Source organism: Elephantulus edwardii, unplaced genomic scaffold (assembly GCF_000299155.1).
Source record: "Elephantulus edwardii isolate Elephantulus edwardi_28Jun2011 unplaced genomic scaffold, EleEdw1.0 scaffold00225, whole genome shotgun sequence".
Lineage (NCBI taxonomy): Eukaryota > Metazoa > Chordata > Mammalia > Macroscelidea > Macroscelididae > Elephantulus > Elephantulus edwardii.
In genome coordinates, this window is record NW_006399975.1 from 2,583,152 (window position 1) to 2,609,994 (window position 26,843).

Sequence of the window (26,843 nt, forward strand, 5' to 3'; positions counted from 1 at the left end):
GGCAATGAGATTGGCACAGGATAGAGCAGGGTTTAGGGCTGTTGTACATAGGGTCGCTATGAGTCGCAAATGACTCAATGGCACATAACAACAACTACAACATAAGGAAACACTAGATGGTTCAAAATCAGAAAAGATACACACCAAGGATACATCCTATTTTCATACACAGATCAGATCTATATGCAGACAGATCATCTGATCTTTTTAATATACATGCAGAACAGACCATCTTGAAGGCTGGATTCTATGAGGAAGAACATGGCATCAGGATTGGAGGAATACCCATAAACAACCAGAGTCATACAGATGACACAACCCTGCTTACTAAAATAGAGGAGGATCTGAGGCATTTGCTGCAGAAGGTCAAAGACTGTAGCCTTCAGTATGGATTGAAGACCAACATCCAGAAAACAAAGACTCTTACCACTGGGCTGTTCGGTAGCATTATGATAGATGGTAAAGAGATTGAGATTGTTAACAGTTTCAGCTTGCTTGGCTCTACAATAAACAATCTTGGTACCAGAAGCCAAGAAATCAGGAGACTAATTGCATTGTGAAAGTTAGCTGTTAGAGACCTCTCCAGAGTACTGAGGATCAACAATATCAGTCTAGAGACTAAGGTGCATCTGATCCAGGCCATGGTCTTCACAATTACTCGCTATGTATCAAAGAGCTGGATAACATCTAAGGATGACAGAAGATGAATCGATGCCTTTGAGTTGTGGTACTGGATAAGAGTATTGACTATATCATGGACTGCTAGAAGAACAAACAGGTTCATCCTGGAGAGGGTGAAACCAGGTTGCTCATTGGAAGAAAGGGTTTTGAAGCTTTGTCTGACATATTTTGGGCAGGTTGCAAGAAGGGACTTATCCTTGGAGAGGGACATCATGCTTAGAAGGGTGGAGGGACAGCGCAAGAGGGGAAGACCCAGGATCAGATGAATTGACTCTGTGACTGGGATAATGTGTCAGACAAGATCAAATTGGCTCAGGACACAGCGAGGTTCAGAGCTGTTATCCATGAGTCAGAATTGACTGGATGGCCCATAACAACAATGAATCTTTTAAGATGAAAACCTATGTGCTAGACACAATGGGCACAAAAAGCCACTAAGACATAAAAGCCAAACTGTGACCCCATAGCAGATCCCCGGGTCATGCAGTTGTAAGAGGTGTAAACCACCAGCTGAGCACTATGTGTTATATATAAGCACTTACTCAGGACACAGCTCAATGACATTTTTTGCATCTGACCCAACTATTATGATTATTTATGCAGTAAAGCCCATTATTTAAATCAAGTGTATATTTCAGGGCATAATTTTCTGAGATTAATGGAATTTTCACCAAAAAAACCAAGTAAAATGATTACAAAGTGCGCACAAAATGTCATTCTCTATCATGGTAACAACAGATGAAAGTAAAACTAGACATTCCATACATACGGCAAAATAATGTTTTTAAGATGGTCTAAGCTGATGATTCTTGGCACCAGTAGCCAGGAAATAAAAAAAAAAACGTATTTGATGGGAAAGTCTTTGAGCTGTGGTGCTAGAGAAGAGTATTGAATGTCATGGACTGCCAAGAAAACAAACAGATTTATCGTAGAGAGGATTAAACCAGGCTGCTCCTTGGAGGCAAGGATTCTGGGGCTTCGTCTGACATACTTTGGACATGTTGTAAGGAGAGACAGGTCTTTAGAGAGGGACATCATGCTGGGTAGAGTAGAGGGACAGCACAGGAGGGGAAGACCCTCTATGAGGTGGATTGATTCAGTGACTGGGGTAATCGGGATGGGTGTGTCAGAGGCAATGAGATTGGCACAGGACAGAGCACGGTTTAGGGCTGTTTGTACATAGGGTCGCTATGAGTCGCAGACGACTCGACGGCACATAACAACAACAACTACAAGCTGATGATATGCACTTGCCTGTCAGTTTGCTGTACTGAAATAACTTGTGAGTGGCTGTGATACTGACAACTATGCTACCAGTGTGTTAAATGCCACAAGAGTGACCCATGGCGGACAGTCTTTAGTAGAGCTCCCATATTAAGACAGAGCAGGATGCAGGATCAGCCATCCACTTCTTAAAAAACAGGCCTCTGAACACCCTCTTAACAGTAGAATAATGCAGAAAGTCACAGTATCACAGGTAGAGCACAGATTGGAAGTCAGTCAAAATGAGGAAAAATAATGGCAAACATCCTTTAATAATTAGAACACGGAATGTATATAGCTTGAATGATGGAAAAGTGAACATTTTTTAAAAAATGAAATGGAACACATGAACGTCACCATTCTAAACATTTGTTAGATAAGATGGACTAGTTTGGTCACTTTGAATAAGATAATCACATAGTATATGTTACTGGAATGAAAACAAAAGAATGGTATTGCATTCATTATCACAAGGTCAATTTCAGATTCTGTCCTGAAGTACAATGTTGTAAATGATAGGATTGTATGCACATGCATACAAAGAACATCTGTTATTATGACTATTATTAAAATATATGTTCTTACATATAGAGCCAAAGAAGAAGAAATTGAAAGTTTTTACTAAATCTTGCAGTCTGAAATTGACCAGATATATATTAATGACAACTGGAGACTAAAATGCAAAATCTGGAAACAATGATGAAGGAATAGTAGTCAAAAAGTATGGATTTGATGGCAGAAATGAGACTCAAATAGAACAATAGAATTTTGTATTTTCAAGGATCCATGGGGATAGGGGAGGTTGGAAGTAGAGGGATGAGGATATGCAGGCGGAGGGGGAACTAATCATGGAGTTGCATGATTTGATGGGTGGAGGTGAGGGAAATTGGAAGAATCTGTCCTCAAAAGCAATGTATTAGAATTTTGTAAATAAACTAGTATTAAAAAATTAAAAAAGAAAATGGAGGGAATACATAGAGTCCTTGCATAAAAAACCCCAAAACTAATGACACTGAAAAATTTCAGGAAGTACTATAAGAGCAGTACCCAAGGGCAATGAATGAGGAAATGGAAGCTGCATTGAGCGCACTGGGGGAAAAAATAAGACCCGGGAATTGATAGGATTCCAACTGACTTATTTCGATTAACAGATGCAGCCCTGGATGCACTCATCAATCTGTGCTAGGAAATTTGGAGAACAACTGTCTGGCCAACAGAATGGAAGAAATCTATGTTTGTTCCCATTCCCAAGAAAGGTGATTCAACAGAATGTGGAAACCATCAAACAAGATCATTAATATCACATGCAAGCAAAATAATGCTGAAGATCATTCAAAAATGGCTAGAATAGTATATAGATAGGGAACTACCAGAAATTCAAGCAGGATTCAGAAGAGGCCATGGAACCAGGGATATCATTGCTGATGTCAAATGGACCATGGATGAAAGTAAAGAATATTAGAATTCTTTACTTATTGATGCTTTATTGACTATGCAAAGACATTTGACTGTGTGGGTCATAATAAGTAATGGCTTAACTTCCAATTGAGAAGAATGAGCACATGTGAAACCTGTCCCTAGACCAAGAGACTATTATGCAAATAGAGCAATGGAATACTACACGGTTTCAAACTTGGTAGGGGTGCTATTAGGGTTTTAGTCTCTCTCCATACTTACTCAATCTGTATGCTGAACAAATTATTTGAGAAGCTGGACTCTATGAAGAAGAATGTGGCATCATGAGTGGAGGAAGTCTCATCAAAACCTCCGTTATGCTGGTGACACAACCATGCTTGCTGAAAAGAGGAGAATTTGAAGCACTTGTTGCAAAAGATCAAAGATATATTCTTTGGCTTCAATATGGATTGCATCTCAACATCAAGAAAATAAAAATCTTACCCCTGGATTTATAGCCAATATCATAATAGATGGATAAAAAATTGAAACTGTTAACAACTTCATCTTACTTGAATCTTTCATCAGCACCCTTGGTACCAGCAGTCAGGAAATGTGTTGCACTGGGAAAGTCTGCAGTCAGGAACCTCTCCAAATTATTTAGATGTAATTATGCTAGTTTGAGCATTAAGGGGAATCTGATTCAGGCCATAGTCTTTTGATAATTTTCTATTAATTTGAGAGCTGGACAATGCATAAAAATGACAGAAGAATTGATGCTTTGAGCTGTGGTGTTGGAGAAGTGTATTGAATATCTCATGGGCTATTAAAATAACAAACAAATATGATTTGGCTAAAGTGCAGCCAGTGTTCTCCTTGGAGGTAAAGATAATAATGTTTCACCTAACATACTTTGAGAGTGTTCTAGGAGAGCTATTCCTTGGAGTAGGACATGATGCTCAGAAGTGTAGAAGGTCGGTGAAGAAGAGGAAGATCCTCAATCAGATGGATTGACATGGTGACTGCTACAATGGGCTCCTGTGTGTCAGGAAGTTTGAGGATGGCACAGGATAGGACAGGATTCAGATCTTTTGTTCATAGGGTCACTGTGGGTCATACTTGATTCCACAGCACTTAACAACAGCAACAAGCTGACAATGAGCATAACTAAACAGTGCTAATATGAAAGGAAAACTCATTTTAAAGACCTTTAAGATAAAAATCCATTGCTACCTATAAACTTGACTTTAACAACAAATGCCAGTTCTGAATATTTTCATGCAGTCACGTGGTTTGTAAAAAATAAATAGTTAATAATAAAACTGTTCAATTGTGGATTACTATGGTAAATTCTTAGAGAACTTTGGTGGCCTCGTGGCTAGACACTGCGATGAAATCCCAAAGGCACGCAATTCGAGGTACTCTATGATACATAACACCACCAATAAAATGGTAAGTTCTAAAGAGTTTGAGAATCTTTCTTACAGTCAAATAATGCCCTTATGTTTTGTGTTATAGTTATTGTGTATCGTAGAATCAGAACCAACCCACAACTGACACTCTGGTGGCTTCTCAGGGAGATAGTAAGGGAGGAGATTGCACACCCTTCTCCCATAGGGCAGCTGGTGGATTAGAACCAAATGTCCTCAGGATTGCAGTGCAGCTTCTCACCAACAGAGCTCCCTTTTCTCAAGTTAGCCTTATGATAATCACATGTTGTTGTTGTTGTTAAGTGCCGTCGAGTTGCAGGAGACTCATAGAGACCCTATGAAGGAGAGTCCTCGACGTTTACGGGTACCTTTCATCCTCTCTCCAGGTTCATAGGGTTTTCGGAGGCAAGCTATTATGGAAGTGGATGCCACTCCTCCTTCCACATGATATTCACATAGGAGAAATAAATCCATGCTTTCCCCCTCCTTCTATGAAATGATCATACAAGCAGTACTGAGCTATGGTTAGAAAACAGACACTAGCTATCAAAGCACAGACCAAGTCTCTGACAGGATCATAAAGACCAAAAGACTACACCTTGAATCAAGAACCAACATACAAATTTCAGATATTATTAGTGAACCTCATCAAGGAAGTCAGAACCTAAATATTTCAAAGGAAGCTCTGGTGGCTTTCTTAGAGACTTGCGACACTACCCGAAAGATGGCTTGAATCCACCAGTTACTCATTTGGAGAAAGGTAGATAATCTCTTCATGTACAATTTATAGCCTAGGAAATCCAATAAAGAGTTGGTGGTGAGTCAGAACTCACAGGATGACAATGAGTGAGAAAATGAAATGTTTCAGAAAAAAAACAAAACACCACAAACAAATCCCAAAACAAAAACCCCAGAGTAACGGTTCTAAAACAGCAAACAAATCTAAGTTAGGATGATTTTTTCCATCTGTGGTAGGCAGAACTCTGATTACCCAAGATTCCCAGCCCATTGTGCCTTAGAAAACACCTCTTACTAGTTATTCAAACAAACACAACTTTGGATTGTACTATAGAAACATAATCTTAACTGACACAATTAAAGTCCCAAGTGAGTGAACTTGAATATAGAGAGCTTACTTGCATGGTCTAAGCTAATCCTTCAGAAGTAGAAAGACTTCAGAAAGTAGTGTTTTCTATAGTTGGCAACAAGAGGGAGAGGTCAGAGATTTGCAGTAGCAGGGAGATTCATTACATAGAAAGTTTTCTACTACTGATTTGAAGATGAAGGGGACTACATCTCAAGAAATGTATGTCTCCCAAATGTGTGTCAACAAAATAATGGGGGATAAATCCTGAAACCACACAGAGTTGAATTCTGCTAATGACCATAATAAACTCAGAAGACAATCTTAAGCTAGTCCAGGAGAACAGGTGGAGAAGCCTGAAGTATGACAAAGCTGGCAGACCACTCATCTATCAGAAGCTTGTGTGTGGCTTTGATGCTAATCATGTTTCAGGGGAGATTCTGGACACATTTAGACTAGGAAGAAAGGCCTGGTGTTCTACTTCTGAAAATCAGCCAGTCAAAACCCAAGGGTTCACAATATAGCAGGATTGTACTGTGTGTGGGGTCACCATAAGCCAGACTTTGACTAAAGCAAATACTGTAACACTAAACATGCACCTAGCTACTGGTGCATTCGTCAGTGGAATCGCCTACAATGGGACTAAGAGAGAAGAGATAAAACCAATAGGTACTGATTCTGGAAACTTCACTGTGTGGTCTAGTCAAGACTGGGCTCCAACATTCTCCAAAATAAAGTTAGAGGAGAGCGTAGATAACTAGACTACTTTCAGTTGGGAAGAAAAGAATGAAGGTGAGCATGACTTTGTATTTCATCAGCTTTTATAAAGACTTTCTAGAAACCTTCAATTTTTTATGTAAAGGGCAAAAAAGCAAAGCAAAACATTAACATTCTCTGTCCTGTATGATGTTCACGAAGCTAAACATGTCTATATAAGAAAGCCCTATTTCTCATTGCAATCTCTTAGGGACATTTTTATACTTGGCAGGAATAATAATAAAAATACCTGGGCTTTGCAGTAAATATAAAATTACACTGAAGTGAATGAATGTCATTTGGGGATGCAGAGAGGTGGTGCTGCCCTTGAGCTGCTGTCACTATTAAAACCCACATCAGAATAACAGATGGGAATATTAGCTGGATAGACTTTTGAATAAGTTCACAATCTTCACTTCAAGAGCTAAATGTGTAATACATTCTAGGTTCTTGTGTTGTTGTTGTTGTTTTGGTCTTTTAAAAATCAATACAAAGATAATATTCCATGAAAATAAATGCCTTCTTTTGTGAGAATTGCTTCCTCTTACCTTCGTGTGTGTGTGTTTGCTGCTCTCTCAGGGCCAGTTTCAGCATAAGTCATTGGCACAGAAGTAGCGTTCCTGTTGGGGTCCCTTTAAATGGGTCCAGATGGTACTCTCAGTCAATAAGAGATATTACCAGCTTTCAAGAAGAAAGATTTTATTCTCCTCCTTTTCTTTTCTATTATAAGCAACTGACCCTTTCAGTTAACTCAATCTCTGAAGTTCTACAAGCTTAACTCTTTCCTCTTGAAAACATTATTCAGTGGGGGGGAAAAATAGAATCGGATACAAACATGAGGTGTTCCTGATATAAGATAATGTGCAGGATTACGGAGGAAACTCCAAATGACCTTGCAAGGATTGTATTTTCCATCATCTTTTAATTAAAAGGAACAGGTTGCTCTAGACATTACAGTCTAGTCCACTTGAGATAATTTGTATCCCAGAAGATAGAAACATAGAGTTCTTTCAGTAGGTTAAGCAGATCTCTATTTTCAGTTCTGGCAGCAGCAGGATCTTAATAAATTTTGCAAAGTCACAGATGTTATAAAAGGGGGGAAAATCGCAATTGAGGGGAAAAAAGAAGGAAAAGGAAAGAAGAAATGATAAGGAGAAAGTGAATAAATGATTTGTGAACAGGTGAATAATATAGCACTAGATGATTACTATATCCAAGTTCTTTAAAAGCTAGCTTTAGCAAATTATGCAAACATTGTCCCCTGATTAAGCTTAAAGACAAAATGAAAATATCTGATATGGTTAATTTCTATACATTTTCTCTATTCTTGGGCTTTCCACTAATTTAAGTGCAAGCACAATATTTGACCATGGCTAAAGTTATAATCTTAGCTCTCCATGTTTCTCTAGGGTTGATGAAATATTATAAGAAAGGATGGGAATTTAGATAAATGTTGCTGTTGTTGATGAAATCCTGCCTGCATGACAGGCCCTTTCTTTCCAGGTGAAATCTGCTACTAAAGAAATGATATAAATATTTATTCAGCAGAAAAGCTCACTTCAGAATTAACAGTAGAGATAACATTTTTTGAAACCAGCAAAAACCCAAAGCAGAATAACCCTTTCACTGGAAGAAATCACAACTGACTATCAGCAATTATAAAAACAATAATGGTGACCTTGAATCAGCCTGAAAGGTCTTTGTGTACAATTATATTATCAGCTTTATGAATTTTCAGTTGCTATCTCTGCCACAAATTCAATAAATGCAGAGTTTGTCAGTAATGGGAAAATAGCTATTTTAACAGTCTTCACTGAAGAAAAAAAAAGAGGCATTTGAGGCAGTATACATTATGCTAGCGTTTTCCATATGCTCAGACAGCTTTTTAAAACCCTGTCAGCACAGCTTGGACAAAGACGAATGACATCTCAGGTAGAGAAAGAACAATAAAAAAATCAGAATCAAATGCAATCAAAACTAGAAATGATTCGCCTAAGTTAAATCAATTCAGGTAACTGGACCTTCAGCTAAAAAGTTTTTAAATCTGGAAAAATATTTGCAATTTAATATTAGAAAAAAGTAAACTCTTGAAACTTCCCCCCCTCTATTTGAGTCTGTAATTTTGTTATATCCTACTATATCTAACAACAGTAGAGAAACTCAAATTTCTTAAATAAAATGATATATCTAGTTACATATCTAGTTACTGTAATTAAGAGATCCAATATTTATTATTATATTAGTTGGCTTTCATTGTTGGAAACTTCTAGAACACCCTTAAACTGGTAAGATTCTGTTTTCGGTAAACTTGGAACAACACCGAGGCCATTGCTGGCTGTCAGCAGCTGTGGGTGTTGCTATGGGCACGTTACAAAGAATCCTGTCATCTGTGTAAAAAGGTACACACACAGAGAAGATGGGAGGGACACTGAGGATAAATTGATAAGAAAATCAAAAAGGAGAAATAATTGTGCAGGCAATATACAATGGGTGTGCAATTTTGAGCCCATATTCTATACTAATTCTTTTCTATTCAGGCTAGAAAATCCAAATTCAACTGAACCATAATTGTCATGAAACATGAACCAGGGGAGCGGAAATAATATCTTAAAACCTGGCACTTGTACCATTTATCACTAGTCTTAATCTGAAACTCATAGTGAATCGCATTTAAAATAATATTTAAACTTCCACTTATAAACCCTTGATAGTCGTTTATAAATCTACAGAAGAGAAAAGAACAGGTTACTATGAACAAGAACCCAATATTGATTTTTCGGTGGTGCAGTAAAGCATCTCCATTCTATTTGGCTGCTGTCAAAGCCACTCTTTAACAGCTGGAGTCAAATTGCACTATTTACAGCAAGAGCCCTTGTCAAGTGGACCATAAGTATCCTAACAATACACTATTCAAATGGCACTTTGCCACACAAATTGCTGACTTGATGAATAACCTATGTCAATGACTAAGGCCAATATAAAAGTTTCATTTTTTATGAGAGGTTTTACATTCACACATTAAGTAAGCTTTCTTTGAAGAACTATTAAGCTATATATTTCAGGCCTTTTGGACGCGGAAAATAATTAAAATCTGTTTAAATACATCAAGGGAACTGACAACATTAATATGGATCTGGTGTTAACTACATTTGTCACACGAGTCAGAACAGTGCCCTCCTGTTCCTGGCACTCCCCACCGGCACGTGCGGCACAATGAGGGGCTTAAACCAGCCGCACACCATGAAATAGGAGCATTCTCCTTTTGTGCCTCTGATTTACATGGCCTATGAAGGTTTAGACACAAGCAAGCCTTTGATGTTCTGTGAGGAAACTCAGAGTTGGCTTCTGTGTGCGAGGCAGACAGCTGGAGTCATGTAATGGTGCATTTCCTACTTTTCATAGTGACGCGGAGACCTCCAGACCTCCCTAATTCGTTTGGAAACAAAGCTAGGATATGCTTTTCAGAGTTCTCCTCACCACAGAGGCAACTTTTTATTAAAAACAACTTAAAGGCCAGCCTCCTTATGAGAAAAGGGATATTCTTTACAAGCAGGTTGTTTGTTTGCTTTTTTTTTTAAGTTTAGATATTTGAAATTCTTTTTTATTCTGCTTTTAAAAAGCTAAAATTGTACATAAATGCTCAGGATAAGTGATTACACAAGCTGAGAATTTGCATTGCTTCACATGTGTCTGAAAAGGAAAACTGTCTTGTATATTTCCTACTAATGTGATTTACTAAGGAGTAATTCTTGGCAAAAGAGTTTTAAATTGAGTATCCATAAATCAAAATGTGTAAAACTAAACTCTTAACCCAATGTTTGTGAGGAGAACCCCCCCCCAGCATGTTTCTTAAAACTCCATGTTTAATAATAAAAATAAATTTCCTATTAAAGTCATACAAAATTGTTTAAAAATATTAGCCACACTGACAACTTCTTTATATGGTGTTCCTTAAAGTTTAAAAATACCAAAAAACGAACTATTTATCAAAGCTGTGGGAGAAAACAGCCACTTAATGTTGAGATTTCAGTGTATATTAAATATTTTCAAACAGATATGATTTATTCTTTTTGTAGTGATATAATTAATCATAAATACAGATTGCTCAATAGAGTTACCCTACTGTGTGTAATGCACAGTATGTTTTCATTTACTACTTATACATGTAAACTTGCAAGCGAAATTTTCAAAATTCACAGTTTGTAAGCTACCCTTGCTTGTATTTTGGTTAATGTTTTGGTATCCTAAAATAGTTAACTTCTTATTTCAGTATGGTCATAGATGGTGGTGGGATGTGATTTTCTATTGGCAGTCTCCTAGTATACCACCCGTGCTTTACAAAGGGTCCCAGAATAAAGCTCTAACAAGATGGCACCAAAAGGCAGCACCCAAAGGTCAACTAAAGGTTAGAATAACACTTCTTAACTTCAACTGGAATGGAAATACTCCTGATTTAGAACCAATTCTACTTACAGAAAATGCCATTTTTAAAAATCCAGCTCCACACTCATGTAAGTGTCATGGCCTCTACCAATCTTTGCTTCTTTTTTCTGTCTCATTTCCACGGAGCTGGAATCAACTCATAGCTGACCCACTAGCAGGTTTCTGAGAATATAAATTTTACAGGAGAAGATTGCTTGCTTTTTTTTTCTTGAGATTAAAAAAACTAGAGAAGCCCTTGGGTGAGCAATGCAACTACCTATGGATAGGATACCAGAGAGGCCTTTAAAATACCACAGACTTGATATAAAGCCTGTTGGATTATACTCCACATAGAACAGAGAAATTAGAATAATTAGCTTTATTAAAAGGTCCTGTATGGGGCGGGGGGGAAATGGAGTTTATCTGTTTTGGCCATTCCTCCAAGTATTTCATGGTTTACATGTCCAGAAAGGAATCTTCTAGATATTACATAAACTACAGCTAGTAGGCCAAATCATATCCATTACCTGGTTTTATAAACAAACTTTTGTTGGAACAAGTATTCTCTATGGCTGTTTACCTGCTATAAGAATTGAGTTGTATAATTACCACAGAGAGGATCTGACCCACAAAGTCTAAAACATGTATCTTCTGATCCTTAGAGAAAAAGTTGCTGATCCCTGGTCTCATTCAATGCTGCCCAATGCTAATATAATTTAAATCACATCAAATCGCCAGAAATCTATGCCCTTTAGTTAACAGCACAACAGGCTACAGTTTATGTCACAAGAGCAACTCTTTAAAAGGTCTAGTAGCCATATTAAAAGAGGTAATGTTGATTGTAACAATCTTTTGTTTTAGCTATATCTTATATTATTCAAATACTATCATTTCAACATGTAGTTAACAATACATATTAAAATGTAAAATGCCACATTTCAAATAATCAGTAGCTGCATGTGGTTAATGGTATTGTATTAGACAGTACAACTCCAGATAACTAACCAGGCACAGCAGTTGCAACACCCATTCTACAGAAAATGAGTTTAAAAAAGTACACATCAATGGATCTAAATTGTAGCAGTTAAAATCATTTCTTTATCCTTTTATTTATTCTGTAGCCAAAGAATCCCCCAAAAGAAGTTAAAACCTACCAACAAAAAAAATATAATTTTCTCCTTAAGAAATAAGATGAAGCCACAAGGATTTTTGGTATCTACAGCTGATTTTAGTACAGTCTTTATTCCTTACTTTGAAACTACATTTCTCTCACTACAATTTAAACAGGCTCTATCTTGCTTTATCTTCAGCAGAATCTGAGAAAAGCAGTTCCTTATCACTAATATGATATTGTATTTCTTTAAATCCTTTAAGATTCTGCCTCTTTTCTATTCCTAAAGGTGTTTCTTTGTCTACATGAACAAATTCAACTTCTATAGCATTTCAAATTGGACTCCTTTTCAAACTGCTTTATTATATTTGCTGTTCTCGTTAGAACACTTTCCCCAAATACACGCACACTCTTCATGTAAGATGAAGAAGTGAATACAGCATTCTAATAAGGTTCAAATATTACAAAATACAAAGAGCTCAATGCACAGATCCTACACAGTTTTCTTCTACTTAAATAGTTCACTCTACTGTTGGAGAATATTTTATCTGTATTACACTGAATTCCACAAAATGTCCAGAAATGCAAAGTAAGGAAGTTCCAGAATTGCTAGTTCTAATGTTCCTTATTTTCCCCATCCATAAATTGAGTTCAAGGAAACCTCTCATCTTTAAACTTCAGTTTTGATAGGAAAATAAATTAAGCATGTCATACTTATGCATGGATATACACATACATACACATACATCATCTTACTATTTTATACTTATCAATTTTTTTTTAAAAAAAAGCAAAGTCAAAAAAGTCTTTACTGTGTAGATCACAACATACTGTGGCTGACTCTGAGAAGACTGGGAATCCCAGAACACTTGATCGTGCTATTGTGAAACCTATACTTTGGCTAGTAGGCAGTAATCAGAACAAAGCAAGGAAATACTGCATGGTTCAAAAGGGGGAAGGATGTGCACTAAGGATGTGTCCTATCTCCATATCTTTTAAATCTATACATGGAACAGATTATCCGAGTGTCTGGGCTCTATGAAGAGAAATGTAGCATCAGAATTGGAGGTAGACTCATCAACACTGTGCATCATGCAGATGACACAACCCTGCTTGCTGAAACTGAAGAGGAGATGAAGCACTTGCTGCAGAAGGTCAATATGGATTAAAGCTCAACATTAAGAAAACAAAGATTCTAATCACTGGGCCAATTGGCAGCATCTTGATAGACGATGAAGAGATTGAGATTGTTAACAGCTTCAGTTTACTTGCTTCTACAATCAACACTCTTGATACCAGCAGCCAAGAAATCAAAAGATGAATTGCATTGAGACTTCTCCAAAGTACTGAAGAGCAATGATGTCAGTCTGGAGACCAAGGGGCACCTGATACAGGCCATGGTCTTTGTAATTATTTGTTATGCATCAGAAAGCTGGACAATGACTAGGGATGATAGAAGGAGAATTGATGCCTTTGAGCTTTGATGTTGAAGAAGTATAATGAATGTACCATGGACTGCTAGGAGAACAAACAAGTCTGCCCTGAAGAGGGTGAAGCCAGGCTGCTCCTTGGAGACAAGGATTCTGAAGCTTTGTCTGACGTACTTTGGACATGTTGCAAGGTGGAACCAGTCCTCATAGAGGAACATTATGCTTAGGAGGGTGGAGGGACAGCACAGGAGAGGAAGACCCTCAATGAGATGTATTGATTCAGTAACTGGGAAAATGGGGGTAGGTGTGTCAGAGACAATAAAATTGGCACAGGATAGGGCAGGGTTTAGGGCTGTTATACATAAGGTGGCTATCAGTCACAGGTGACTCAACAGCACATAACAACATCAATCTAAGAGGATACAATGTTTCGAGGACAAATGTATAGTGTTAAAGGACAATATTCAACACATCACTGGGAAGCAAAGTTTCACTTCTAGGCAGCAAGGATGAAAATAGGACTAATTACTAAGTTAAATTTCAATAGAAGTATAACTCAGAGAATAAAGGTGGTGCATTTTGTAGTTAAATGTCACCAAGTTTGTTCTGACCTGTTAGAGCCCCTGCAAGTTGAGAAAAAAACACTGCCTATTCCTTTACCATCTTTACAGTTATGGCTGTCTGAACCTATTCTGGCAGCCACTGTAAATACTTCTCTCACGCAAAGTATTCTTCCTTACTGCTTATGTGTTGTCATGAAGTTGACTATGACTTACAGGGATCTTGTGAACAAACGATCTGAACCTTCACCTATTCTGTACCGTCTTCACCCTCTCTGACATGCTTGACTCCAATGTTACAGTCGCTATGTCAATCCATCTTGTTAGGAGTTGTCCTCTCTTCCTTTAACCTTGCTTCTTTCCCAGCGTTATGGCCAATTCTAAGGACTGGCCTCTCCTAAAAACATGCTTAAAATATGTGAGACAAAGTTTCACCATCCTTCCCTGTAAGGAGCATCCTGGTTGAACTTTCAGGTCTAATTCATTTATTTTCCAATTACATCAACTAGAAATGTAGCAATCAAAAGTAAAAGTCAGTAATTCTGAAATACAATTTTAATCAGACTAAGTTGTTGTTGTGTACCATCAAGTCAGAACCGACCCATATCTCACCTTCTGGTGAGTTATTCAGAGGGTCTTACTAGCATGGGAAAAAACTGCCCATCTTTCTCCATGGAGTAGCTGGCAGACTTGAACCATGTACCTTCAAAATTGCAGTGCAGCTTCTTGTCACTAGGCCACAGAGCTCTTTTTAATGATGAGGAAAAATTTCAATGCTTTGTGGAATAGAAAAATAAAAATATATAAAGGTAATAAAATCTATAATGCTATTAAAAGTATAAAGAATTACTCTGAGATCCTCCAAGAAACTTAAATATCAATTGATTTTACCTTCTGAGAATTAAACCAGTAAAACTGTTTTGATGAATTAGATTTGCATTTATAGACCCTCCCTGTTGCCATGGAGTCAATTTATACTTGGGTCCCTAAAATAGAACTCTCCATTGGTTTATGTAATCTTTATGGAAGCAGACTGCCATATCTTTCTTCAGTACCATGGTTGCTAGATCCGAACCACTAACTTTGTTGGGAGCCGTGGTGGCCTAGTGGCAAGAAGTGTGCTGCAATCCCAAAGGCACATGATTCGAGGCCACCAGCTGCTCTGCAGGAGGAGGATGGACAAAACCCGCTGCAGGGTTAGCTATGGGTCAGCTCCGACTCACTGGTACACAACAACAACTTCTAGTTATCCATTGAAAACTTTAACCACTGCTTCTTCATACACAACTTAAGAGATATCCCCAAATTAGCATATAATTTGTACTATTAAAATGCACTTTATTATAAAAGGAAGACAACAAAACAATGTGAAGATGAATATGCTAAGGAGTCATGTGGTCTAATGCCAGTCATGAGTACTAACATTTACCTCAATTTATAATATGCTATATGAATATGTTGTTGTTGTTATGTGCCGTCGAGTCATTTGTGACTCATTGCGACCCTATGTACAACAGCCCTAAACTCTTTTCTGTCCTGTGCAAATTGCACTGTCTCCAATACACCCATCCTGATTACCCCAATCACTGAATCAATCCACCTCATAGGGGACCTTCCCCTTCTGCACTGTCCGTCCACCCTACCAAGCATGATGTCCCTCTCCAAGGACCGGTCCCTCCTTGCAACATGTCCAAAGTATGTTAGACAGAGCCTTAGAATCCTTGACTGCAAGGAGCAGCCCGGTTTGACCCTTTCCAGGATGAATCTGTTTGTTTTCCTAGCAGTCCATGGTACCCTCAATATATGTATATAATAAGGTCAAGGACTGCAGCCTCCTATATGCATTGAAGCTCAACATAAAAATAAAAAACAAAGATTCTCACCACTGGGCCAATTGGCAGCATCAGTATCAATGGTGAAGAGATTGATATAGTTAACAGTTTTAGTTTACTTGGATCCATAGTCAACACTCTCGGTAACAGCAGCTAGGAAATCAAGAGACGAATTGCATTGGGAAAGTCAGCTGTCAGGGACCTTTCAAGAGTACTGAAGAGCAATGACGTCAGGCTGGAGATTAGGGTGTTCCTGATCCAGGCTATAGTCTTGGCAATTACGTGCTATGCATCAGAGAGTTGGACAGTGAATAGGGATGATAGAGAATTGATGCCTTTGAGCTGTGGTGCTGGAGAAGAGTATTGAATATACCATGGACTGCTAGGAGAACAAACAGGTTTGTCCTGGAAAAGGTGAAGACAGAATGCTCCTTGGAGTCAAGGATTCTGAAGCTTCCTCTGACATATTTTGGGCATGTTGCAAGGAAGGACTGGTCCTTGGAGAGGGACATCATGTTTGGCAAAGTGGAGGGATGGCACAGGAGAGAAAGACCTTCGATGAGATGGATCGATTCTGTGACTGGAGAGGGGGGAATGAATGTGTTTGAGATGGCTAGGTTGGCACAGTGTAGAACAGCATTTAGAGCTCTTGCACATAGGGTCACTATGAGTCACAAGAGACTCGATGGCACATAACAAAAACAATATAGTGTATATATTGTACATAAGTACATAAGGGTGGTTTACTGTCTTCTTTTACAAAGACTCGTCATTATCATTATTTTGTTCTTCTCAGTTGTGAATATTAAAGTGCTATGTAATAGCACAACTGTCTTTAAAATACATGACTTTTATTTTAAAAGCACAAATATCATATTTTTAAAATCTAAAACCATTTAGAATAAATAAAGAGAAAAAGATGTAGTTGAATCATTGCTGTTAAAATCTGATGGAGGCTAGATAACCAAAATTGAACAATCTAGAGTTGTTTTGGGGTTTTTTAAAAAAAAATAATTTTAATGAACATCTACAGAGATTTTGAATTTTTATTCATTCATTGTTTCACTTTTTTCTTTACTCCCCTCCCCCTGGTTCGCTCCTCTCTTTGAAAAGCAAAAGATAAACTTCTTGGTCTAGAGTTTAAAAGGCAAGGCGCATAATTCAGAAAATTTTCAAGTCTTGACCCCTGACTAAGGAATAGGATACTCTGATAGTCTGAAAGAAAACAGACTCTTAGAACTCAAAGATATACTGTATATTCTGCAAATAGTGCAAAGTCTTAATAAATCACCTGCCCATCACATAGAAAAATTGTAGGAAAATAATGCAGAAATATTAGCAAAATGTGTAATATATAAATTATTTGCATAAAAATAAAGTTTCATATAAAATAAAATAAAGATCACATATCTCCCCATAGGTGACTATGTGCTCATCAAGAAAACACAGCCCTATTGTAGCTTTGCTACAGTGAGAATATGCTAATTAAGAGCTATTTCAAATTAAAATTATACTGGTAAATTTAAAAAAAATTATTGTATTAGTTCATATGCCCACTTCTTGGAGTTTGGCTAGTGGTCAGGTCACCTGGAGAAAATCTAATTAAGTCTCTAAACATAAACTGGAGATCAAACATTTGCATCTCTATCCTGAATCTGGGCTATAGAGGTATAGATTGAGCAGCCAATGGCTTCCCTAGACGATGGCTCATACTGTTTCCTCTAAGTATAAAATGTAGACTTGTAATACAACAATGTCTTCGCTAAAATCCTTACTAAAGATGATATCTTAAAGTAAAAATGCTAATACATGTAACTAAAAATCACCTAAATTTAACTCAAAAAGTCCTCTTTGGAATGATACCATCATAAATAATCCGAAATATGAAAAAAGTCTTAGTTTATTAGTCATAAAAATGAAACATTAAAATTAATCCATATATTAAGCCAAAGGTAAATATAGAAGCCATAATATATTATAGCTATTAAAATAGCCTATATAGATATTAGGGTATGTAATGAAAATACATTCACATGAAAAGAAATGCTATGTTATATATGTAAAGGCCACAGTTACTACAACAACATAACGCATACACCTCTGTGTGTGTGTGTGTGTGTGTGTGTGTGTGTGTGTGTGTATCCTGGAGATACAGAAGACACAAATATGGAAAGAGTCACATAAAGAAAACAGATTAAATAGCAACATCACATTTAGAACTAAAAGGTAATAAAGCTAATCTAAATTTCTGCTCAGTTGGTTGACATGTTTTATGAGGATAAATGCAAGCTCTATCATTGTGCATTAACCAAGACTAGGAAGCTTATGAGCTGGTTGTCTAACAGACACACTGGATACTGAAAGATAAAAATCTATCCGTACAATGATTTAGTGTTTCTGATACTTCTTTATTTGTAATAAGCATTTTAAAAAAGAAGCTCAAGGCCCTCAAATAAAAACTAAAAATGGATCTAGAACATATAAAATAGCTTTAATTCTTCCTCCTTGAAAACCATACGGAATTAAAGACCAAATTGGCTCAAGTTTGACAAGCCAGGAATAGATTTGTACTTGTTGACTTCATCTTGCTAAAAGAATTCAACAAAAGTAACTGTTACTCAAAAGTTATCTTTATATGTCTAGAAAATACAGTAAACTTGGAGTTCCTGGGTTTTGGGGGGTGGTTTTTTTGGCTGTTATTTAAAATACTAGTTTATTAGGAAAAGGGAACCCTCCATACTCGTGTTAGTCATGTTCCTTGTGAACAGCAGCCTGATTGGAACTTACCTTACTTGAAGACTCCACCTGCAGACCAGATGATGCCATTGGCCCAGGCTGGTAGCAGCTGGAAGACCTCTGTTCTACAATTCTGTGCTTCTGTATCTCCGAAGCAACTGGAAGTGCAGATTCAGGTTTTAGAAGCTGTGAATCATCACAGCAATTAAGAATAATTCTTGCTCTTTCTCCTGTTTCATGTCTTTCCAAAGTACCTAAAAAATAAAATTAGGAATACACACACACACACACACACACACACACACACAATGTTAACCCCTGTAGAATAAAGCAAGCAAAACACTCCTAACAGATAAGCACCAATTCTTTATTATGTCCTACTGTCTTTGTAGTTTCTGGGAGTTTTTGCTTAATTATTCAAATCACCTTCTCACAAAGGCTGAAATTATGGACCTGAAAAGCTCTGTGCTTTTTCACCCACTGAAATCAACAGAACATTCAATAGTCTTTAACAGTGAAATCTTTTACTTATTATACAGTATGCAAGTGATCAATAACAACCAACTATGGAATATTTTAGTGCTGTCCCCTAGTGTTCCAACTTACCAACAACAGAGAATGCACTGAGCTTTGCTTCAATTCTCAGCTTTACCTTTACTACTGTTATACTATCAATGCTATAGAATCCAAATGAATGAGGCATATGTGAATAATGAATAAGAACATAGGGGCTTTACATCTCCCTATTCAGCTGTCTTCACAGCTTCTAGGTCTGCTTTTTGGGTTTTGTTGTGAGCATTCTTGTTTCTATTCCTTTTTTTTTAACCTCCATCATTGGCCCCCTTTTCGAGAATTCTTCAGATTTTGGAGGTATGTACTGATTTGATTTCCAGCTAAAAGAACTAGTTCAAATACAGTACAAATGTCAAGAAACAATTCACCAAAAGTTGTGTTTTCCTAAAACGGATACCAGACTGTCAGTGAAATCTCAATAAAAACCAAACTGAATCCACTGCCAGCCAGTTGATTCTGATTCATGGTGACCCTCTATCTGAGGGGGGTCTGAGGCTGCCAATCTTTATGAAAAGAGACTGTCTATACTGTCTATATTTCTCATGAGTACTTTCTCGATAAAGGGGTAAGTTCATTTGCATTATTCACACTATATACGTGTGTATGTATATATACACACACACACACACACACACACGCGCGCAAACACACCCCCCATTGAAGCTAGATGCTAAGGGAGATGAACCGGATATATAGTCATTAAATACATATTCATTTGTACCATTTTTTTCTTACTAGTGAGAATAGAACGTGCTTTTTGTTAGAAAAAAAGATACTCTTTAATAATGATAATAAGGAAAAATCTTGATAGTAAAATAAGAATATCTGGGTAATATTGGCAAAATTTTTGTATCTTGTAGAAGATACTCTGTTAGTCTACTACAGTGTAAGTTCTGCTAACAGAAACATTGACAGTTCAAATCTTCATGAATTCCACTGGGGAACTATGAGCAGTCTCCTTCCACAAAGATTTACAGCCTCAGAAACTTGATCAAGGGTAGCTATGTGTCAGAACCCACTCAACAGCAATGGGTCTATATTTTAGGGAGCACAAAGTCGACAGAAAATAGATTATTGATACAAACAATAGATATCATACTATCATACAATAGATACACAGATTCACTGATTTTAAGATTGCACTTACCCTATCCCTTTCTCATTTCTACTATTTTCTTTAGTCACCTTCTTTTAGATCAACTAAAGAGGCAGTGGTTAATCTCCCACCTGCCAACCAAAGGCTGGAGGTTCAAACCTACTCGATGCTCTGAGAGAGAACAATGTGACAACCCATTTTTGTAAAATAATGTAGCCTTGGAAACTCTATAAGGCAGTTCTGGCTTTTTATGGTCAGAATGGTGATGAGTTAAACTGCTAATATGTGGTAATTTGGATTCCAAATAAGTAGCAAGTATACTCTGTTAAGATTTTACTCAAAATACTAGTCTCCTGTCTCCTAACAATGTTTTTTTCCCACTCTAAGATTTCTTTCATAAATAAACATCTTTAACACATACATGATACAAATGTCATCCCTTAAGCTTTCTCCTTCAATCAAATTAGATATATCTTCAATAAATGAAACTTACTGAATTTTCCACAATATCAAGAGTACCTTTCCTCTCAGGGATAACAATAAGGGTCTCCCATCTAAAATAACAGTCATCACTGATCCTAAAAATGATAGCAGCCTAGATCTTGTCACTGTGGCTCCTCATAAAAGCCACTGCCTTCCTGAGGAACCACTCTTTGAATACAAAATAATCATTAATATTTTTCCCCTTTATTAGATGTTCTGTGATTCTTCAAAATAATAGTATTACATACAGTAACATGCTGTGAGTCTTTGAGTTTATTACCTTTAATACACTGTAAAGTTGGCAATTCAAACCCAGCTAAAGGTAACTCAGAAAATGGCCTGGTGTTATGCCTTTGAGAGTCACAACACTGGCAACGTGCAGCAGGCTCCACTCTCCAGATATGGAGTGTCCAAGAGTTGGAATCAACATGATGACAACTACCAACACTCACGGTTGACTCTATACCTAATGTCACACAAATACAACTCTTTCACAGATTCTGCCTTCCTGTTATATTTCAATGATAAAGAAAACTTACCTACAAACAACTTCTGTTCTAATTCATTTCCATACATGCACAGAAAATTCATTTACTTAAGTGTATATGGATGTTCTAGTGCCTGTCACCATGTTAGATGCTGAAAATATTTAGTAAACAAGATCAGTCCTCCTGCACTTAATTTAACTGCAATTTCTTAAAAAAAGTTATCATAAATAGATAACACTCATTTCTTGCCACTGAGTAAGAACCAACTCATAGCTGGCCCTCCACTGGGTTTCTAATGTATATTGTAAAGGAGCAGTTTATCACTCTTTCTCCTGTCAAACCTGGGTGGATTACAGCCTCTAGAGAGGATGGGCCTTTGAATTAGCAGTGCAACCCCCTTGGACTACCAAGGAAGCACTGGAGGCCTAGTGGGTAAGGAGTTTTTCTGCCACCTCAGAATCAGATCGATCAAATCCACCAACTTTTCCATAGGACAAATATGGGCAGTCTCCTCCTGTGTGATTTACAATTTCTGAAAACCTCCTGAAAGGTCAGTTATGAGCCGAGTTCAACTCTTACATTCACATCTTTATAATAGGGAATCTTTTTTATATCAAAGACTTTAAGTTTAAATTAGTCTATTAGTATCTCCTAATTAGATCCTGACTGATAGATACATCACGAGAAGTCACTCAAAATTATAAAATGGTCCTTAAATATATTTCTGAAGTTATGGAATTTACTTAACTTCAGGGATATATTGAAATTTCTACTGGAGGTATTTAGCAAAAGTAGAAACCAAGGAAGAGGGAGTGACCATAACGAGGATTTCTAACTGGTGCTTCTTACAACTCTGATAAATCAGAATTGTCATTGATCATTGACATTACATAACTAACTCAAAGTTTACAGAACAGTTTAATTGAATTTTAATTTCAGGATAACATTTATTTTCCAAGGCGGACTAAATAATAACTGCAATTTGTTTTACACTGAGACGTATCAAGAATATGAGTAAACACATTGTCATTGTTGTTGTTATGTGCCATCACCGAGTCACCTGCAACTCATAGTGGCCCTGTGTACTACAGCCCATAAACCTGCTCCATCCTGTACCAATCTTATTGACTCTGACATACCTACCCCATCACCCCAGTCACTGAATCAATCCATCTCATCGAGGGTCTTCCTCTCTCTCTCTCTCTCTTTTTTAATATTTTATTACTTTTAATGAACATTTTACAGAGATTTTATATTTCCATTCATTCATTGTTGCATTTTTCTCTCTGTCCACCCGCCCCCCCCCGCCCCAAGTTGGCTCTTCTCCTTGAAAAGTAGAAGAAAAAGTTCTGCATTGATATACAATCCCCCTGCCCTGAGTACACTCCACTATGCAACCTTCATTCTGGACTCTTGTCATAATCATAATATCCAATCATATATCGCTTTTAAACTGTTCTCTCCTCATCTGTTTCAATTCCTTTCTTTTAAAAAATTGTTTTTTATTATTACTAACTTTAATGAAAATTTACAGCAGCTCTGGATTTCTATTCATTCATTGTTGCACTTTTCTCCTGGCCCACTCTTCCCCCACCCCCAGTTAGCTCTTCTCTTTGAAAAGTAAAGAAAAATTCTCTCATTGTTATACAATCCCTCCCTCCAAGTCCACTCCACTATGCAGCCACCCAAGCAGACATATGTTCACCCATGTTTATTGTGGCTTTGTTCACAATAGCAAAAAGTTGTAAACAACCTAAGTGCCCAACAACTAACAAATGGATAGAGAAGCTGTGGTATATTCACACAATGGAATACTGTGCTGTATTGAAAAACAAGGAACTCATGAAATATTATTCAAAATGGGTGACCCTGGAGGACACTATGCTGAGTGAAATATCCCAGTCACAAAAGGACAAATACTGCATGGTGACACTGTTGTAAAACAGGACTGACCTCGGGGTTGGGGGAGACTGAGAAAGATGGGTTCAATAATGTATGCTGCATTGAAACAGATGAGGGAGAGAACTGTTTAAAAGGGATATGTGATTAGGTATTATTGTCATTACAGGAGCCCAGAATGAGGGGCTTCCTCTCTTGCGCTGTTCCTTCACCCTCCCAAGCATGATGTCCCTCTCCAAGAACTGATCCTGCCTTGTACCATGTCCAAAATAGGTCAGATGAAGCTTCAGAATCTTCTTTACCTCCAAGGAGCAGCCTGGCTTCACCCTCTCCAGGATGAACTTATTAGTTCTCCTAAGCAGTCCATGATATATTCAATACTCATCTCCAGCACCACATCTCAAAGGCATCAATTCTCCTTCTATCATCCCTAGTCATTGTCCAGATTACCAATAGCAAGTAAATGCAAAGATCAAACCTGCATCTTAGTCTCCGGAGTGACATCATTGTTCTTCAGTACTTTGAAGAGGTCTCTGAAAGCAGAGTTTCCTAGTGCAATTTATCTTTTAATTTCTTGGCTGCCTGTGACAAAAGTGTTGATCGTGGAACCAAACAACCTAAAGCTGTCAACAATCTCTTCACCATCTATCATGATGCTGCCAAGCGACCCAGTGGTGAGAATCTTTGTTTTCTTGATGTTGAAGTTCAATACATATTGAAAGCTGTAGACGCTGACCTTCTCCAGTAAGCGCTTCAGGTCCTTCTCAGTTTCAGCAAGCAGGTTTGTGTCATATGCATAACGCAGATTGTTGATGAGTCTACCTCCAATTCTGATACCACATTTCTCCTCACAGAACCCAGCCTCCTGGATAATCTGTTCTGCATATAGAATAAACATCTATGTTTTCTTTTTCATTTGAGTAAGTTATTATACATGACAAGGAAATTTGAAGAAATATATGTTGTTATTGTTAAATGTTGTCGAGTCAAGTAGGACTCAATGCAACCCTTAGAACAGCGGATCTAAACAGTGCCTTTTCCTTTGCCATCTTCCTGACACATTACAGCCCATACCTAGTTGAGCATAGATTGAAAACCCCATGAACACTAGAGGAATGTGGATATTTATAGTTGTGTAGTGGTAGAGTCCAGGTTGGAAGTCAGTTGAAATGAGGAAAAACAATGGCAAACATTGTTTAATAATTGGAACATGGACTGTACATGGCTGAATGCTGGAAAACTGGACACTGTACAAAATGAAATGAAACACATGAACATTGACATACTAGGCATTAGTGAGATGAGATAGACCAGATTTTGCCACTTTGAATTTAATAATCAAATGATATACTGTGCAAGGAATAAAAAACAGAAAGAGAATGGTGTTGCAATCACAGCAAAAAAATTTCAAGTTCTATCCGGAAATACAATGCTGTAAGTGATAAGGTATTATCTATATGCATACAAAGAAGAACCATTAATCTGACTATTATTAAAATACATGCTCCTATATCTAGAGCCAAAGAGGAAGAAATTGAGAATTTTTACCAAATTTGCAGTCCAAAATTAATAGAACATGTAATCAAGATGCATTAATGATAATTGGTGACTGAAATGCAAAAATTGGTAACAGTGAAGAAAGAATAGTAGTTGGGCAAATACTGTGTTGGAGATCTAAATAATGCTGGAAATAGAATGATCAAATTTTGTATTCATTGCAAATACCTTTTTTAAAAAACACAAAATGATGACTTTACAAATAGATCTCACCTTATGGACTGCATATGAATCAAATTGAAGAAATATATATTATTTAAATGTTTTTGTAAGATATGTATTCCAAACAAAATTTTCATCATATAAAATGTTTTATGTAGTACATAAATGGTCTAATATGTGATTATATACAATTTTTATTACTTTATTTTACTACTATGAGTACTGATACCATTTGCTTTCTATTAACTATATACATTAAAAAGCAGAGCTAGTCATAAGAAAGCTTAGAACAATTAATACCATGACAGAGAGTGATTAAAGGATAATACCAACAAGCATTTGAGTTAGCTATTACTGGTCCACAATTGTCCACATATGAAAGCCAGTATGCAGCCAAGTTGCCCTTTGCAGACCTCCAGGCCCACAATGACAATATTTTCAGTTGGATGTACTGATGTGACCATCATTTTAACTCTGTATGTTATTGGTTTTTAGGTGCTTATGTGTGATAGAAAGGAATTTCATATGATAGTAAAACTACCACATATGGTTTTCCTCACTGTAACCTTTATATATGGATATTGTTAAGTCTATCTAATGTGGAAGTTCTGGTGGCTTAGTGCTAAGGAGTTGTGCTACCAACCCAAAGTCACACAGTTGAAATTCACCAGCTGCTCCATGGGAGATAGATGGGAAATTTCCTCCTGTGTGATTTATTGCCACTGAAAACTCACTGGAAAAATCAACTGTGAGTCAGTTCCAACTCCAAGGTACATAATAACATCTCCTGTTGAGCCATTGGATGTGTTCGAACCATAAACTTTTTTTTCTTCCTTTTTTAAAATTAATTTTAATGAACATTTACAGAGATTTTGGATTTTCACTCATTCATTGCTGCATTTTTCTCCCTGTCCCCCTACCCCCAGTTCACTCTTCTCTTTGAAAAGCAAAAGAAAAATTTCTCCCATCAACTTTTTAATTAGCAGTATACTGTTGCACCATCAGGACCTCCTCTTTACCTCTTAAATATATTTGATCAAACTTTTAAAAAGCAAAAAAAATAAATCTTCTTCTACAGCATCATTTGCAAACCTGTGTCTAACTTCATTTTGTCAGACTTCATTTGTCAAAGTGGCAGCAAGAGTTAACACATGATGAAGGGCATGGACTGTGGGGTAATTCTGACCAGTATTAAAATCCTTTCCTGTATGCTTATTGGCTGTGTGGCTATGGGCAAGATACTCAACTTTCTGTGCTTTCATTCCACAACCATTTCAGTGGGGGTAATAATGGATATTACCTCACAGCGTTACTATGAGGATTAAATTAAGTTGGTATTTGAAAAGTTCTTAGAAAGTCTGGGTGGGACTCACTGAGTATTGTGTCACATAAGTGCTTTATAAATTAAAATAAAGAGAACATCTTTATCACCTAGATCTATGACCAACCAACTTCTTAACTGCTATCCCACTGATATGCAGCCGCTACCTACCTCAGACATACAAAAGAGAGTTCCATGAGCTGCTTAATAATTTCCTCTTAGCAGTATTCCAGACACTCAGGTTTGAGTTTATTTTGCATATAGTTTAGGATTGCTGAAACTGAAGTGGACCTGAAGCACTTGCTGCAGAAGGTCAAGGACTTCACCCTTCAATATGGATTGAAATTCAACATCAAGAAAACAAAGATACTTACCAGTGGTCTGATTGGCAGCATCATGATAGATGGTGAAGAAATTGAGATTGTTGACATTAGTTTGCTTAGCTCTACAATCAACACTCTTGGTACCAGCAACCAGGAAATTAAAAGACAAATTGCACTGGGAATGTCTGCTATCATACTGTTAGTCCTATTTTTTGGGGGGTTATTTTGTGTGTGTGTGTTT

The 26,843-nt window shown here is 37.2% G+C and overlaps 1 protein-coding gene across 1 annotated transcript in view; it reads right to left on the bottom strand.

The window, feature by feature from the left end:
- The window catches only part of WDR72 (WD repeat domain 72), a 271,665-nt gene that overhangs the window by 178,204 nt on the left and 66,618 nt on the right, over nucleotides 1-26,843 (bottom strand). The window contains exon 13 of the mRNA XM_006898252.1: nucleotides 18,752-18,954. Coding sequence (XP_006898314.1) covers nucleotides 18,752-18,954 — 203 coding nt within the window. The remainder of the gene's footprint in view (nucleotides 1-18,751; nucleotides 18,955-26,843) is intronic.